A 17,729-nucleotide genomic window follows, 5' to 3' on the forward strand; every position below is an offset into this window, starting at 1 on the left:
AAAATGTAGTCCTGAACGGATCCGCGTTGACTTGGATTCACTCTTTTCTGTCTGACTGAAGCCAATTGGTTTGGATGTTGCATTTGCTTCTGATCCTAAACTATGAAGTCTTGGTGTTCCTCAGGGTTCTGTCTTCAGCCCCTTTGCTGTTTAATATCTATCTATCTATCTCTGTGCCCAGATTGTGTCTTATGCAGATGACACTCAGATTCTTTTTACTCTGGATAAGAACTTTGTGAATGCCTTCAGTAGATTTAAGACCTGTTTGAATGTGGTTTTTCATTGGATGTGCCTCAGTAATTTACAGTGTAATGCTAGCAAAATAGAGATCTTGCTATTTGGCACACCTCCCCCCTACTCGTGATAGTGAATGCTGGCCCAGTTGTGTCCAGCCCATGCTACTATAGTGAAATTTAGGGGTGAAGATTGATGATCAAACTTCCTTTAACCCCCCCTAGGTGGCTGAGGTGGGTGGCTCCTGTTTGTACTTTTAAAGTCTATAAAGAAAGTTCTGTACCTACTTACGATACAGCCTCAGAAGACGATTCTGCATGCCCTCATCACCTCTTGACTCGATTATACCTACTCTTTCTGTTGGAGTCTTCCGGCATACCAGCAGAAGAGACTTCAGTTGGTTCAGAGTGATGCTGCATGGCCCTTATTAAACACTGTGAGGTACTCAGATTTGTCAACATCTCAATGACCTTCATTGGCTGCCAATCAAAGAATATCGTTCAAAAGCCTAACACTGGCTCATAGTGCCTTCTGTCAGGTAGACCCTTGGTATTTGGACAATAAGCTACTCCATTTCATCCAGTAAGATGGGATGGCACTGGTTTCTCCTTTCTTGCTGCCACTGCATGGAATGACCTCCCCTTTAACCTATAGGCAATAAAAGATAAGCACTCTTTCAAAAGCAAACTTAAAACCTTGTTTCTATCGGCTTACTGTAAGCTGGCTTTGGTACTTGTGGTCAACTAGTTTGCTATCACCAGGATATTCTTGAGTAACTGCACGCTTTACAAATCCCTTGATTGATTGATTGAGACTGATGGCCTCCTGCATCCTGCTGGTCATGCACACCATGTGACATATTCAGGCTCTGTAGATCTGGAGTCTTAGTGTGCCCAATATCGAGAGCACCTTTCCGACCATGTCAGATTTCAGAGGAGACTGTGGAAGAACTCCTTTGTTGGTTACTGGACCATGAATGGATCAGTGGCAGACCCCTATCAAGTACTCACCCAGAGCTGACAGTGGTGACCGATTCATTTCTTCAGGGTTGGGGTGGCCATCTGAAAGAGGTGGAGATCAAATGCCTCTGGTCTCCAGTGGAGGCCCAGCCCCATATCACCTCCTGCAGCGGAAGGCCAACAGCTTAGCTTTGGAAGCCCTCTTTCCAAGGAGAGGGTTGTACAGGTGCTCACTTACAACACCACTGACATGGTTCTGCAACATACAGGGTGGAGGGTGTGGGGGATCATGGACCCTGTTCCAGGAGACTGCGCCTCTGTAAATGTCTGGACCACCAAAGAATTCTGCTGGTGGTGAACTACCTGGCAGGCTCTTTCAATACCAAGGCAGACAAACTCCACTGTCAGGGTGTAGCAGATCACAAGTGGCACTAAAATTTGGAGGTGGCGCAAGGTCCCTTCTATGAATGGGGAGAACCTTATCCTGTTCTGTTAATCACTGCTAAGAACGCGCAGTGTCTGCACTCTGCGTGTTAAAATTTCTTGTATTTTTTGTTTGGTGACGTGTTCTGCCTCGAGTGGAACTAGGTACTCCTGTATGGCTTTCTGCCGTTACCACTCCTGCTTCAAGATCTCAAGAAGATTAGAAGGACTGGGTCCAAGTCATCCGTGTGGTCCCATATTGGGCATGGAGAGTTTTTTTTATTCTGAACTCCTGGGCCTGAGCATCTATCCTCTGATCAGGCTGCCCCTCCAGGAGGATCTGATGTTGCAGCAGCAGGGCAGGGTTCTGTACATGGGTCTTCACCCTCTCCACCTTCATGCTTTAAGGTTGAGCGGCAACAGCTGATCACCTTTGTCCTTCCTCTGGATGTGGTTGATGTCATTTTGACAGTCAGTCGTCCCTCAAACAAAACTGTATACGCTTGGCGGTACAAATTTGTGACCTGGTGCAGTAAACGGCAGATAGACCCCCCTTCAGGCAAAGTTATCTGATATATATTGTTTGCTTTGTCCCTAGCCCAGCAAGGCTTTGCTCTGGACACAGATAAAGGGTACCTTTTGGCATTTGTATGGTTCCCTGGTCAGCCCTAATTGTTTCAGTCTCCAAGTGGTATGCACTTTTTGAAAAGTTTACAATATTTGTTTCCTCCCTCGCCTCTTGTCATGCCTCAGTGGGACTTTAACTTGGTCTTCGCATATCTGATATACACCTCTTTTGAACCTTTTCACCGCTGTCCCTTGTGGCTCATCACCCAGAAGATGGTATTCCTCATCACCTTAAGATCGCCATGGCGTTTAAGTAGGCTTCAGGCTCTCTGTGCCAACCTTCTGTACACTACCTTCTTCCCAGAATAGCTGGCTATACGGACACGGGCATCATTCTTTCGTAAGTTCTGATGCCATTCCATGTTAATCACGACAACAACTTACCAACATTATGTGGTCTGGCTCACCCTCTAGAAAGGTTGAGAGACTCCATCAATTGGATCTCAAAAGAACACGTAACTTTTACATCTCACATTACAGAGAACACTGGGTGGGCGATCTGCTCTTTGTGTGATTCTTTAGAGGAAAAAAATTCAAGCCTGTGCAGAAGAGAACCATCTCCCACTGGATCATGCTTTGAATCAATATCTGCTATGCATCGCCCAAAAAGCAGCTTCCGGAGGGATTGCATGCTTATTCTACCGGCGCCAAAACTGCTTCCGCTGCATTGGCATACTGAGCCACTTCTTGAACATTTGACAAGTGACAATGTCAGCATCTCTACTTATATTCACAAAGAACTGGACAGTCTGGTTCTCGGAGAGGGGCATTTTACCTGCTCAATCCTTCAGGACTTTCTTGTTTGACTTCATTCATAGACCCACCTCCAAATAAGCATTCCTTTGGTATCTATTCAAAGAGTGAGGAATCTGCGGCTAGAAGTCTCTATCAGAAGGCCAAGTTACTTACCTTTGGAAACGCTCTTTTTGGTAGAGACTCTGTATGACCACAGATTCCTCAATGACCCTCCCATCCTCCTTGTTCTATAATTGAACTTTATCCTCTAATAAGGTCCAAAGTCTAGGAATCTGTACACAACTAACTTACTATTGGGGCTCAGTGTCTGATGGCGGGGACATTTGATAACTGTGCAGGAGTGACGCCTATGTAGGCACTGCATGTCATTTCTGGGGTGGAACAGCGTTCATTTAGGGCTCCACAGCACTATCTAAAGGTGCACAGAGGTATTTCTGAAAGGTTTTCATATCCAGTCTCACACCAGCGGAATATTTAAAAGGTGCAGAATCTGGGGCTAGATAGTCTCTACCAGAAAGAGCCTTACAGAAGGTAAGAATTTGTTTACTTTCTTCACTGAAGTCGCAGGTGAAGGTGACATCCGTTCTAGAAATTCACTGGAAAAAAGCAGAGATTAATGTGACTTTATAGTTAGATGTTGAAATAAGATAAAAGCGAATGTTTAAAAACAAAACACTAATTCACCAGTTGTAGTTTACTGAGCTAACTATAACTTGCACCCGCCATGTACTGCCGATGCCCTCACATATTACATTGCTTATGACATGTTAAATTACATCACTGATGACATCTGGCCAGGCCCTTTGAATGGCCAGCCTCCTGCACATGGCCTGGCCTGCCTCTCGTCATTTTCTTGTGGAACCCCCCACGAGCAGCTAAACCCCCTGTGCTTGTGGCCTGCAGCTTGAAATTCAGAGGTGACGTTAAAATCCACTAGGAGAAAAACATCTTTTCCCTCTCTTTCTATTGCATTTATATTTAAATTGTGGATGTCGAGATGAATTTTCACAACTTTTAAATAAGCATAGTTTTGTGAATGGGCACGATCCACAAATTTGGGCCACTTTTTTGTGAAGAGGCAGGGATGTGTTCTTTCCCGGCCCATTTGTGATTCCAATCTGACTCTGGTGCTAACTGCTTCTCTCCAACCTAGAGAGCGTCGGCGGGTGATGGCTGCCCAGGTTGCCCTCAGGAGGTTGCAAGAGTCAGAGCTGAAGGAGCAAATTGTTCGAGAAATACCCCATTTCCAAGATGGCACATCTTTGGTCCCTGCAAAAGTGCCAAGAGTGGAGATTGTGACGCAGCAAGTTGCAGGTTGGTCAGGTGCAGTATCTTAAGGCGCTAACTCAAGACACACTAACATCAAGCTCTGTTAGTTTCTTACCATTATATGATTTAATGATTTTCTTTAATCCATAGGTGAAAATGAAATTTCACATACAGACTCAGAGAAAAGGGATGATAGCACTTCTAATCCTCCGATTAACTATTGGAGCAACCTACAGCCTTTGGCTTCGAGGTCGGTCAATGAGGTACTGTAAAGAACATGTTTACCAAAGGGTTAGGGAGAGTTGGTGGTGGAAGAGGGCTGGAGTATATTTTCAGGCCAGAGATGTTCTGAACTGAGGGCTGCTTTAGATAAGTTTTGGTTGGCCGCACACCGGGGGCTGTTCTTGTCATCCCTCCTTCCCGCCCCGGTCCGACGCGTTGACTAGCACCGTTGCGCGGAGGGCGGGGAAGGTAGAGGCAGCCACTTCCGGTGCGCGGGGAGGGGGAGGGAGAGGGGGGGGGGTTTGGTTAGCGGTCTAGTGCTCCTGAGGCTGACTGGCTGCGGGATATTAAAGGCACCATAGACCGGGCTGCGCTGTGGTGAGTGGGCAGTGGCAGGGCCCTTCGCTACTGTGCTTGGCGCTACTGTGCGTTTTACTTAAGTTGCTGAAAACTTTTTAAATGCTTTTTAGGCTTCCCGTCTGTGACTCGATCTGCGCTAATCACTCCTTCACTGGCTTACCTGATTAGAGGCCGCACACCGGGGGCTGTTCTTGTCATCCCTCCTTCCCGCCCCGGTCCGACGCGGTGACTAGCACCGTTGCGCGGGGGGGGAGGAAGGTAGAGGCAGCCATTTCCGGTGCGCGGGGGGCCGGTTAGCGGTCTAGTGCTCCTGAGGCTGACTGGCTGCGGGATATAAAAGGCGGATGCCTACCCGGCCGTGCAGCGGACGCGCCAGCCGCGCGCCGAAGTTGCGCCAAAGGCAAGCCCGTGTGCGACGTCCGCGGCCGTGCGGGGACCAGGGCCACAACCCCCGGACAAAATGGGGTAGGAGTGCAGTGGAGTGCAGATCAACTCCGTGACCTCTGTCCTATTATCTCTAAGGCGTGCCGTCACAGCATAAAGGTCGAAGAGGATGTGTGCTGCAAAGAGTGTCAGTATACTTGTGGTATCAGAGATAAGTTGAAGCTTGAGAAAACTAGGCTCATATGCTAGGTCCATGCGTAAACATAAGTTGGATATTTTTGAGCTACTTAATGATAAGAAATATGATCTTCTATTCCTCACAGAAACTTGACTGGACTCTGATTCAGAGACTGATGTAGTTGAGGCACTCCCTGGGGGGTACACTATGGTGAGGCTGGATAGAGCCTCTGGTAGATGGGGCGGAATAGCAATTATATCGAAACAATCGCTCTGTTGTCAATTGGAACAGTTAATAGTTGCTGATAGCGAGACAGGTGCCTTTACTATTAAGTTTAACCCATGCAATACGGTAAAGGGTTTCCTGGTTTATAGACCTCCGGGCCCTTATACTTGCTTTGCCACCAGCCTGATGGAAGGCATGACGGAATGTGCTCTACGGAGGGATACATTTTTGCTGTTAGGTGATCTGAATATACATCTTGAGAACATACGTGACAAGGGAGTTACTGATTTTTAGAAAACACACAGAAGAGCAGACAAGGTCAGGGAACAGTGTGTAACTGCAATGGCGGCGTGAGGCACGGGTGATGAGTGCATGAGACAATGGTTTGTAAAATTTGAGACTATTAGTCACAAAAAGGCTAATGTGATTCTCATCAGACCACCCATGTGGTGGATTTTACGTCATCTGGGAATCACTGATCTTCCCATCCCAAGACCGACCATATAGTGTCGATATGGGAAGAGTTGACAAGGACATAGTCTCTGTTGTGACATCCTGAAGTAATGTGAATGAAAGAAGTGCAGTGCTCAAAGAATATATAAAGAGTAAAATTGACTACCAGGACTCAGAAAAATGTACTACTAGAAGTCAAAGTGTCAAAGATTAAAACCACGCCGAGTAGTAAGTCTACTCAATGGCGCTATTGCAGTACGGTCGACATGTTTCAGCTTTGAGAGCATTTAGCCCAGCTTTCTTCAGGACCTTTAACCAAAAATAGCTACTGCAACTACATATGATATGTTATGAGTGAAGGATTAATCAAAATATACTAATGTAAAGTTACATAGATACCAGGACCATATATACTTAGACGTCCACTGGAGGAAAAGAAGAGTATCTTCTTCCTATAGACAGAAAAAACATTATGTCAGACAACACGAAGTCTCAAGCACACACTCACCGCACACACACATAGACCATGCAGACACACCTACAGTAATGGTTTACATTCTGCATTACAAAAAAACATATTAGTTTGATCACTTAGAGGCATTTCCTCTCTGTGATACTCACCCAGCTTTGTGTGGGTGATAGCCTCACCTCACCCGGCAACCGCTCGGGAGTATGAGGCCCCGCTCTATAGTGTAGAAATAAAAGACACAATAAGCACACTGCTTTACAGTGTCTAACCCAATGGTTCTACACAATAACCCAACAAACGTGTGATAGTAAGCCAAAACGTCACACCCATCACTGACCACCACAAAGATTATTTCGGGGTACATAGAAGAGTGGATATTTCGATACTCCAACTCATCCAGATCACTGGTGTCGGAGTGTATCTCTATGTAACTCCTAGAAGAAACTGTATACCGTAACCTGATACTGAAGTATTCAAAAAGAACTATTGGGGACTCCAGCAGTTTATACTTGAGTAAGGTTTTTTTAAAAGAAACCTCTGAGTGGCTATCCAGGTCGTCCTTGTCCATAGGCTACTAACCTCTAATAGGTATATTAATAAAGGGTAGGATATTTCGACCCTAAAACAGAGGCCATGTCAAGTTCTACTGGACTGGCTCGAATGGCGGTGAATGAACATACAAGCGTGTCAACGAGGACTGTGCTCAGCTCGAATGCGAGCAGTCCATAACTCACCTATCCGTCGGTGCCTGCGCTGCAAAAAGCGAGCGGAAGTGGAGGTGAAAAGGGGGGGCGCCTTTCCTCTTTATAAACCTTCCGTTTGTTTGGTTGAGTATACCATAATAATCGCGGAAACTCGCGTCTAGGAAGCTGCTACTATTCGCGCATGCGTGGAGGCTATGGAACGCTGCTTCTCCAACGCATGCGCTGAACTAGCGCTGAAAACGGAAGGGAATATCCCCGGTTAGAACCGATTGGGCAATTAAAGCTCCCGTAGGGGCCGAGCCAATAGATAGTAGAGCGGTGATAAATGGGAGCAAAGGGATCCCGATTGTTTAGCAAAAAAGGGGGAAATTTGTTTTAAATTAAACAGACCGGCGAATGTCAACCAGCCATACTCCCGTAATATAAAGAATAATAACTGGTGAAAATGGAGAGTGTTCCTCCATTGTTACCAGAGGGTGTCGTTTTTATTCGTAATTAAGGGAACAGCAATCACAAGTGTGGAAATTCTGTCAACAAGGGACTTAAGGTGTAAGATGTACAATGAAACTTACTTACAAAGTGATACTCGGACTCACTGGTTCTATAGGTGAGAGAAGGACAGTGTCTGGGACGGGTAAAAAACCTTTTATTTGTATATGACATCATAGGTCATTGTATAGATACGGAGTGGTAAGAACCCATGGTGGGTGATTATTATTTGACAATTATGGAGGAAGATGTTATAATCCTAGAGTGGTAGTGAGGATGGACAAAGAGGCAACACACACAAATGAGTTGGGTGAGCTATAGGGTGTAAATAACGTTTACACCCTTATTTACACGACCCGCAACTGACAAGTTGCACTTAATACTGAAAAAACAAAAAGGTATGTGGAGGGTCAAGGGGAATATTTAATGACCTTTCTGCTCAATCCCCTGTAACAAAGTAGAAAACACACAGAAGAGCAGACAAGGTCAGGGAACAGTGTGTAACTGCAATGGCGGCCGTGAGGCACGGGTGATGAGTGCATGAGACAATGGTTTGTAAAATTTGAGACTATTAGTCACAAAAAGGCTAATGTGATTCTCATCAGACCACCCATGTGGTGGATTTTACGTCATCTGGGAATCACTGATCTTCCCATCCCAAGAACGACCATATAGTGTCGATATGGGAAGAGTTGACAAGGACATAGTCTCTGTTGTGACATCCTGAAGTAATGTGAATGAAAGAAGTGCAGTGCTCAAAGAATATATAAAGAGTAAAATTGACTACCAGGACTCAGAAAAATGTACTACTAGAAGTCAAAGTGTCAAAGATTAAAACCACGCCGAGTAGTAAGTCTACTCAATGGCGCTATTGCAGTACGGTCGACATGTTTCAGCTTTGAGAGCATTTAGCCCAGCTTTCTTCAGGACCTTTAACCAAAAATAGCTACTGCAACTACATATGATATGTTATGAGTGAAGGATTAATCAAAATATACTAATGTAAAGTTACATAGATACCAGGACCATATATACTTAGACGTCCACTGGAGGAAAAGAAGAGTATCTTCTTCCTATAGACAGAAAAAACATTATGTCAGACAACACGAAGTCTCAAGCACACACTCACCGCACACACACATAGACCATGCAGACACACCTACAGTAATGGTTTACATTCTGCATTACAAAAAAACATATTAGTTTGATCACTTAGAGGCATTTCCTCTCTGTGATACTCACCCAGCTTTGTGTGGGTGATAGCCTCACCTCACCCGGCAACCGCTCGGGAGTATGAGGCCCCGCTCTATAGTGTAGAAATAAAAGACACAATAAGCACACTGCTTTACAGTGTCTAACCCAATGGTTCTACACAATAACCCAACAAACGTGTGATAGTAAGCCAAAACGTCACACCCATCACTGACCACCACAAAGATTATTTCGGGGTACATAGAAGAGTGGATATTTCGATACTCCAACTCATCCAGATCACTGGTGTCGGAGTGTATCTCTATGTAACTCCTAGAAGAAACTGTATACCGTAACCTGATACTGAAGTATTCAAAAAGAACTATTGGGGACTCCAGCAGTTTATACTTGAGTAAGGTTTTTTTAAAAGAAACCTCTGAGTGGCTATCCAGGTCGTCCTTGTCCATAGGCTACTAACCTCTAATAGGTATATTAATAAAGGGTAGGATATTTCGACCCTAAAACAGAGGCCATGTCAAGTTCTACTGGACTGGCTCGAATGGCGGTGAATGAACATACAAGCGTGTCAACGAGGACTGTGCTCAGCTCGAATGCGAGCAGTCCATAACTCACCTATCCGTCGGTGCCTGCGCTGCAAAAAGCGAGCGGAAGTGGAGGTGAAAAGGGGGGGCGCCTTTCCTCTTTATAAACCTTCCGTTTGTTTGGTCGAGTATACCATAATAATCGCGGAAACTCGCGTCTAGGAAGCTGCTACTATTCGCGCATGCGTGGAGGCTATGGAACGCTGCTTCTCCAACGCATGCGCTGAACTAGCGCTGAAAACGGAAGGGAATATCCCCGGTTAGAACCGATTGGGCAATTAAAGCTCCCGTAGGGGCCGAGCCAATAGATAGTAGAGCGGTGATAAATGGGAGCAAAGGGATCCCGATTGTTTAGCAAAAAAGGGGGAAATTTGTTTTAAATTAAACAGACCGGCGAATGTCAACCAGCCATACTCCCGTAATATAAAGAATAATAACTGGTGAAAATGGAGAGTGTTCCTCCATTGTTACCAGAGGGTGTCGTTTTTATTCGTAATTAAGGGAACAGCAATCACAAGTGTGGAAATTCTGTCAACAAGGGACTTAAGGTGTAAGATGTACAATGAAACTTACTTACAAAGTGATACTCGGACTCACTGGTTCTATAGGTGAGAGAAGGACAGTGTCTGGGACGGGTAAAAAACCTTTTATTTGTATATGACATCATAGGTCATTGTATAGATACGGAGTGGTAAGAACCCATGGTGGGTGATTATTATTTGACAATTATGGAGGAAGATGTTATAATCCTAGAGTGGTAGTGAGGATGGACAAAGAGGCAACACACACAAATGAGTTGGGTGAGCTATAGGGTGTAAATAACGTTTACACCCTTATTTACACGACCCGCAACTGACAAGTTGCACTTAATACTGAAAAAACAAAAAGGTATGTGGAGGGTCAAGGGGAATATTTAATGACCTTTCTGCTCAATCCCCTGTAACAAAGTAGAAAACACACAGAAGAGCAGACAAGGTCAGGGAACAGTGTGTAACTGCAATGGCGGCCGTGAGGCACGGGTGATGAGTGCATGAGACAATGGTTTGTAAAATTTGAGACTATTAGTCACAAAAAGGCTAATGTGATTCTCATCAGACCACCCATGTGGTGGATTTTACGTCATCTGGGAATCACTGATCTTCCCATCCCAAGAACGACCATATAGTGTCGATATGGGAAGAGTTGACAAGGACATAGTCTCTGTTGTGACATCCTGAAGTAATGTGAATGAAAGAAGTGCAGTGCTCAAAGAATATATAAAGAGTAAAATTGACTACCAGGACTCAGAAAAATGTACTACTAGAAGTCAAAGTGTCAAAGATTAAAACCACGCCGAGTAGTAAGTCTACTCAATGGCGCTATTGCAGTACGGTCGACATGTTTCAGCTTTGAGAGCATTTAGCCCAGCTTTCTTCAGTTACTGATTTTTGTCAGGAATTACAATTACTCCATCTCAACCTTAAATCTAAGGCCCCAACCCATCAGCAGGGCCACTTACTGGACCCTATATTTGCCAACTGGGGGGAAGTTGAGGTAAAGACTCCGACTCCCATACCCTGGTCAGATCATTTCCTGGTGCCCTTTGTGATAAGTATCCCTGAAGTGAAAGTTCAAGAACAGGCGACCCCTAAATATCCCAGTCGTAAGTGGGCGGGCTTCTCCCAGTCCAAGTTTGATATGGCTTTGGCCAAAGGGGGGAGGCCGGGAGGTCAGGATGCAGAATCTGCATCCGGTAAATTGGACAGGCGCATAAAAGATGCCTTGGACTGTACAGCCCCACTTTGTCTGAACAAGCCTCGGAGTAGGTCTCAGCAAACAGCTCCCTGGTACACTGATGAGCTCCGCCGAGCTAAGGCAGAGTGCAAACATCTTGAGAGGCAGTGGAGGGTAGCCTTCCTCGACCAGGCCAAACAGGAGTATAAAGTTAAACGGAGAGTATATCATGGATTAATTAGACAATCTAAGGCTGCCTATTATGCGGGTAGAATAGGTGAAGCTGTCAATTCCACAGAGGAATTATTTAAGATCTACAAGGAAATTTCTTCATGTAAGTCGTCCACTGTGCCGACGGATATCTCAGAGGAATCGTGCAACCGCATTGCGGACTTCTTTTTGGAGAAAGTGGCCGTGATATATTCCTCTTTTGCGGGAGGAGAAAAAAGGGGATCAGAATTTATGGAGGCCAAGGGGGAAGATGGAGGAACACATGGGCTGGAGAATTTTGACACCCCACCCCCAGAGGCACTGCGGCAGATCTGTAGCTCGATCAAGTCAGGGTCCCCCAGGGACCCCGCCTCGCCGAAACTGCTCATAGAGAGCATCGACGTCCTTGAGCCCTATATTAGGCATGTTTTGGATATATCATTCAGGACTCACACGGTGCCTGAAGGATGGAAGCAGGCGGTGGGACTGCCTCTCCAGAAGAAACCTAATGTTTGTTGGGAAAAGTTGGATAATCTCCGTCCCATTTCGCTCCTACCCTACCTGGCAAAAGTGGCAGAGAAGGCCGCTAATTCCCAGCTGATGGCCTATATGGAGGAAGCCAATCTACTCCACCCGACTCAGTTTGGGTTTCGCTCACGCCACTCAACAGAGTCAGCATTGTTGATGGCTGTAGAGACCATCAGACAAGGGGTGGATGAGGGACAGACTATGGCCCTTATCCTTCCGGATCTGAGTGCAGCTTTCGACACTGTAGCACATTTCACCTTGCTGCAGTGTCTGAATAGGGGCGGCGCTGAAGTGGATCCAGTCCTTTCTGTCCAATCGGGGTTTTCAGGTTAGACAGGCTGATTGTTACTCTAGAGTGATCAACCTGGATCAGGGGGTGCCGCAGGGTTCGGCCCTGAGCCCGACTTTATTTAATCTGTATGTCTCCCCTGTGGCTAGCATAGTGGAGGGTTACGGTATGCAAATTGTGTCATATGCAGACGACACACAGCTAGTCATCTCCCTGTCGCGGGCACCCGACCTTGCGGCGTCCAACTTCAGTGCTTGCATGCAGGAGCTTGCCTCCTGGATGTCCATCAACTGCCTGAGGTTGAATGGCGGTACAAAAGGGGGTGGTAATGGACGGAGCATCTGAACCAATCAAACACTCACACCCAGTCAAAAGATCTGGGTTTAATCCATCACCGTTCTTTAGCCCACTCTGCCACCCCAGGTCAGACATGGCTATATGCAAATCAGTCTGACCCTGTGCCTCACGGGAACTGTCCAGCCCGAACTGCAAAGCCATGCCTTCCCTGGACCGGAAACAAGCTTCTGAGGTTGAATGGCAGCAAGACTGAGGTGCTTGTGGTGGGGGGGGGGGGGCCGTCTGTGTGGTCCTCGGCATGGTGGCCGTCCTGCCTAAGAACGACTCCTGCACCCTGTCAGCATGCTAAAAACCTAGGGGTGTGGATCAATTCGGACCTGACTTTTGCACCACGGATAGGTCATGTGGTTGGGGTGTGCTTTGGCATCCTTAAAGGGTTGCGGAAGATCTTGGACCTCCTTCCTACTGAGGCCAGGCGGACGCTGGTGCACGCCCTTGTTACCTCGCAACATAACTACGGCAACCTTTTATATTTAGGTGCCACGGTTAGGAGTTTGGATCGTCTGGTGCCACGGTTAGGAGTTTGGATCGTCTGCAGGTGCTACAGAATGCGTGGCCCGGTTGATCTTGAGGCTTCCCAGAAGAGCTGCCTCAAAGGCCACCTTGGAAGCTCTCCACTGGCTCCCAGTTAGGAAAAGGATTATGTTCAAGGCTCTCTGCACATGTCACCGCATTATTGGGGGCAAGGCACCCAGGCCCCTACAGAGCCTTGTTGCACCATATAGGCCTGTGCGGTCACTCAGATCCTCCGAAACTGGCCTGTTAACGATTCCTAAAATCAACAAGGCCCGCATGGGGGGTAGATCCTTCAGGCTCCTAGCTTCTGATAGCTGGAATAATCTCCCGCTGGAGCTTCGTCTGGAACCTCAGAGGCCAGGTTCAGAGCTAATCTTAAAACGTTTCTGTTCCTACAATAATTCTGTACCTGAGCATAGGGAGGGTACTTGTTGCTGACACTCACCTTAGCGCGGGGACACGCCGGTGTGCGTAACCAGGCTCTCTATAAGCTTCCATATTATTATTATATTATTATTATTATTGATTGCATTAATTACATCACCCTCCTGTGGTAGTCATATATAATCCAATCTTGTATTGTGCACTACTTACTAGGGGTTCCTTTTACTCATCCCAATTTTTACGCATTGAGGGGCAGCAACCACCAGACCAACGCCCACTCGTCTTCTGTAAGGAAAACTGTTGTACTCGCTTAAAATGTTCACCCATCAGGCTAGTGATGGACAGAAATGTAATGTTCTAACTTACACGTTAAAGGATCTCACATATAAGTTTCCCACTGCTCCTTTTATGTTGTTCAGTGGTTACATTACTTTTACATTGCATCTTCGCTGATAAGATTGTACATATTTTATATATGTATGTTGTTACATTAATTATATGTATCACAGTATTTAGTCTTAATTTAATGAATATTCCTTTTCTTTGAGTATGTTTGCTCATAAATACATATTAATATATTGAACAGTGGCGAAAGCAAACCTGTAGTTCTCCTGCATTGGTTCTTTCAAAGTTTTGCATGCTTTAATCTACCCTGTCGTCGTATTGGAAGCCTCACAATAATCTATAATAAGCAGAGCAATGCTAAATCTAGTATGAAAAAGATTAACGTTACCATAACCATACGATTTAGTTTATGAGCCATTTAAAACCATAAAGCTACTGTATTGTTAACCTGTTCGGATCATTTGGAAAACCAAATTTAAACCGACCGGGAGACATTTCCGTTAACACCCCTCTGCCTGGGGGACCCCATACCTCCAATGTCTTACTGCACGTTGTGTGAAATGAGTCTCCCTGTGTGCTACTCAGTTTTGTTCTATTCAGTTTTGTTCTCTTATAAAGAGAATTATTTCAGTTTTTCACTACAGATTTACATTTTCTTCAATCAACATCTATCTGTGATCTATTGTAGTGTTTTTCCTGATTGCAGTATGTCAGATATTCATAAAAAGGGTTTCTGTAGACCTTGTTTCTTCTGTGTGAAAGTTAGGCTGTATTCTGATGAACCCAGGGATCTTGTGGTCCGGGAAGACTCCCTCAGATACATTAGGTAAGATACCGTGGCCCTTCTTCGTTTCCAGAATCTCTCGATGATCGGTCAACACAGCAGGTTCCACCAAGGTAGGCGACACTCGCTTACAGTGAGTGCTATGGACCCAATTCTTCCTGTTTGTCACTCGAACCGCTGTCCTTGTCGCTAGGAGCACCAGCTCCGGTCCTCGCCACCTCGGTTCCAAGCTGTTCGATCTCTCGAAGGCTTTTATCATCACGTGGTCACCGGGTCGGAGTTCGTGGGCCTTACCTGTAGATCTGTCAGGAAGTGCTTCTCGAACCTGTTGATGAATAGAGATCAAACTATCAGTTAACTGTGCCAAATAATCGTTCATCAGAACACATGGTACATCAAGTACGGGGCGTGGCTTTGGAACTCCCCAAATATTTATCGGTCTTCCAAATACCACTTCATATGGAGTAAGCCCAGATCGTGCATGTGGCACTGATCTTATGGACAACAATGCCAAAGGTAGTGCATCTGGCCCTTTCAGGGACGTGGAAGCAAGTATTTTCGTTAATTTCAATTTCAACGTAGCGTTATACCTCTCCACCAATCCTGCTGATTGTGGGCGGAAAACTGCGTGGAATTTCTGTTTGATTCCTAATCCTTTCAGGACATGTTCAACCAATTTGCCCAATAAAATGAGGTCCGTTGTCACTCCATAAAAGTTTGCAAACACCATATCTAGGGAAACCCTCTTTTAAAAGCACCTTTGCTGTATTAAGATCTGCATTATCCTTTGTAGAGTACACCTCTATCCATTTACTGAAGGCACATACCACCACTAGAACATACTTCAAGTTATTGCAACGTTCAAGTTGGATGTAATCCATTTGCAAAACTTCAAAAGGTGCAGTTGGTGTAGCAAACCCTCCTGTAGGAGTTTGTGTCCCTTTTCCAGGATTATACTGCCAACAGATCAGACAGGATTGTACTATCCTTTAAGCTGTATAGACAATCTCTGGATGCTCCCAAATTTGCGTAAGCAATTTTGTTATCGCTAGAGCTCCAACATGTGCCGGCCCATGTGTCATTTGAACCATAGGCTGTAAATAAGCAGCAGGCAATTTTCACGTATTCATCTCTTTGTTGCGCCAACAGCCCTCATCGTCTAACATTCCTTCTTTAGACCATTTATTTTTTATTTATTTTATTTTATTGTACTTATATTGCGCGCAGCTACCCGCAGTGGGTTTCCCGGCGCCAGGGACAGACTGGAGAAGAAAACAAGCCATTGCTGAGAGAAAAAGAGAAACAGAACAAAAGAACTTAGAACAGCAGAGTCTTCAGTTTTTTGCGGAAAACCAGAAGACTGGTTTCTGTTTTTAGCGCCAACGGGAGAGCATTCCACATCTTGGGTCCCAGATATGCGAATGACCGGCCTCCCATTTTTGCCAGTCGGATTCTAGGAATCACGAGATTGCCATTATTGGATGACCTGAGGGAGCGGCCAGGCTGATATGGCTGGGCAAGATTGTGCAGGTAGATGGGAGCAGAACCCTGATGAATCTTAAATAGGAAGCACAAAGTTTTGAAGACCACACGATCAGAAATTTTTAACCAGTGAAGGTCACGCAGAGCTTGCATTGCGGACGTTCTCCGTGGAACATTGCGCAGCAGGCGAGCAGCTGAGTTCTGTACAACCTGGAGTTTATTGATTGTGGCTTTATCTGCTCCTAGATAAAGCACGTTGCCATAGTCGATGCGAGACATCACAAGGGCCTGTACGACAGTTCTTCGAGTGGACTCAGGCAACATCCATATGATCTTCTGCAACCAGCGTAGAGTGTTGAAACAGATTGCAGCGACCTTATTTGCCTGCTGCCTCATCGAGAGTTTATCGTCGATCAGGACACCGAGGTTACGGGCAACAGGCACGGGGGTAGGCAACGGACCCATATCACTGGGCCAGTGTCTAGAACCCCACAGATCTTTATGTTTGCCTAGTACGATCACCTCGGTCTTGTCACCGTTGAGCTTCAATAGATGCGTTTGCATCCAAGCTGCAACATGAGAGAGGCCAATTTTAAGGGCAGAAGTGTCCTGAGGCCTGCTGCTTGACAAAGAAAACACAATCTGCGTGTCGTCTGCATATGAGTATATAGACAGACCGGCGTCCTCTACGATGGAAGCAAGTGGTCTGATGTAAATATTGAACAACAGAGGGCTCAATATAGACCCTTGAGGGACGCCGTAAGCAGAGGAGTGAATCGCAGATTCAGCTTTGTTTGAGAAAACCTGAAAGGTGCGCTCATTGAGAAATGAGGCCACCCAGGCAAGCGCTGATCCAACAACACCAAGGGGGCAGAGAGACTCCAATAAGATGGAATGGGACACGGTATCAAAAGCAGCGCTTAGATCAAGAAGAATAAGCGCAAAGGTCTCCCCGCTGTCGATACCGTGTCGGAGTCGCTCAGTCACCCCAAGGAGTGCGGATTCGGTGGAATAATTAGCGCGAAAGCCTGATTGGGATGGAAGAAGGTATCCCGCGTTTTCAACAAACTCATTGAGCTGGGTGTTGACATGGCGTTCCAATATTTTGGAACAGGCAGGCAGCAGGGATAGTTGGCTAGATTTGTGATGTCCGCGCCAGATTTTTTAAGCAGGGGAACGACCATGGCATGTTTCCAGTCCTGTTCCACCCGAGATTCAGTGAGAGAGATATTGAGTAACCTCATTAGGAATCTCCGTGGTTCGAGGTCAAGTTGTTTCAGTATCTTCATAGGGACAGGGTCCCGCGGGGAGCCTGACCTGATGCTTTTTAAGCAAGACAGGAAGGAGGAATCATCAAATGGTATCCAGTTGTAAATGAACTCAGTAAGGGGGACAGAAACATTGCATAAAGAACCGGGTTGGGAGAGATCAATTGGAGGTGGAAGGGAAGCCAAAGATTGATAAATGCCCTCAACCTTGGATATAAAGAAATCTGCAATGGCGTTACATTGTATACCATCTAAAGCCGGCAACGCGGGAGTGGTATCTGCTCCTGTAAGTTTCTTGACTGTAGCAA

At 45.8% G+C, this 17,729-nt stretch overlaps 1 protein-coding gene across 1 annotated transcript in view; it reads left to right on the forward strand.

Annotated features, from left to right (window-relative positions):
- The window catches only part of DMRTC2 (DMRT like family C2), a 237,626-nt gene that overhangs the window by 46,788 nt on the left and 173,109 nt on the right, over nucleotides 1-17,729 (forward strand). Inside the window, exons 3-4 of the mRNA XM_086929096.1 lie at nucleotides 4,153-4,322; nucleotides 4,419-4,531. Coding sequence (XP_086785222.1) covers nucleotides 4,153-4,322; nucleotides 4,419-4,531 — 283 coding nt within the window. The remainder of the gene's footprint in view (nucleotides 1-4,152; nucleotides 4,323-4,418; nucleotides 4,532-17,729) is intronic.

The sequence above is a fragment of the Lissotriton vulgaris genome, chromosome 7, assembly GCF_964263255.1.
Source record: "Lissotriton vulgaris chromosome 7, aLisVul1.2, whole genome shotgun sequence".
Taxonomy (NCBI): domain Eukaryota; kingdom Metazoa; phylum Chordata; class Amphibia; order Caudata; family Salamandridae; genus Lissotriton; species Lissotriton vulgaris.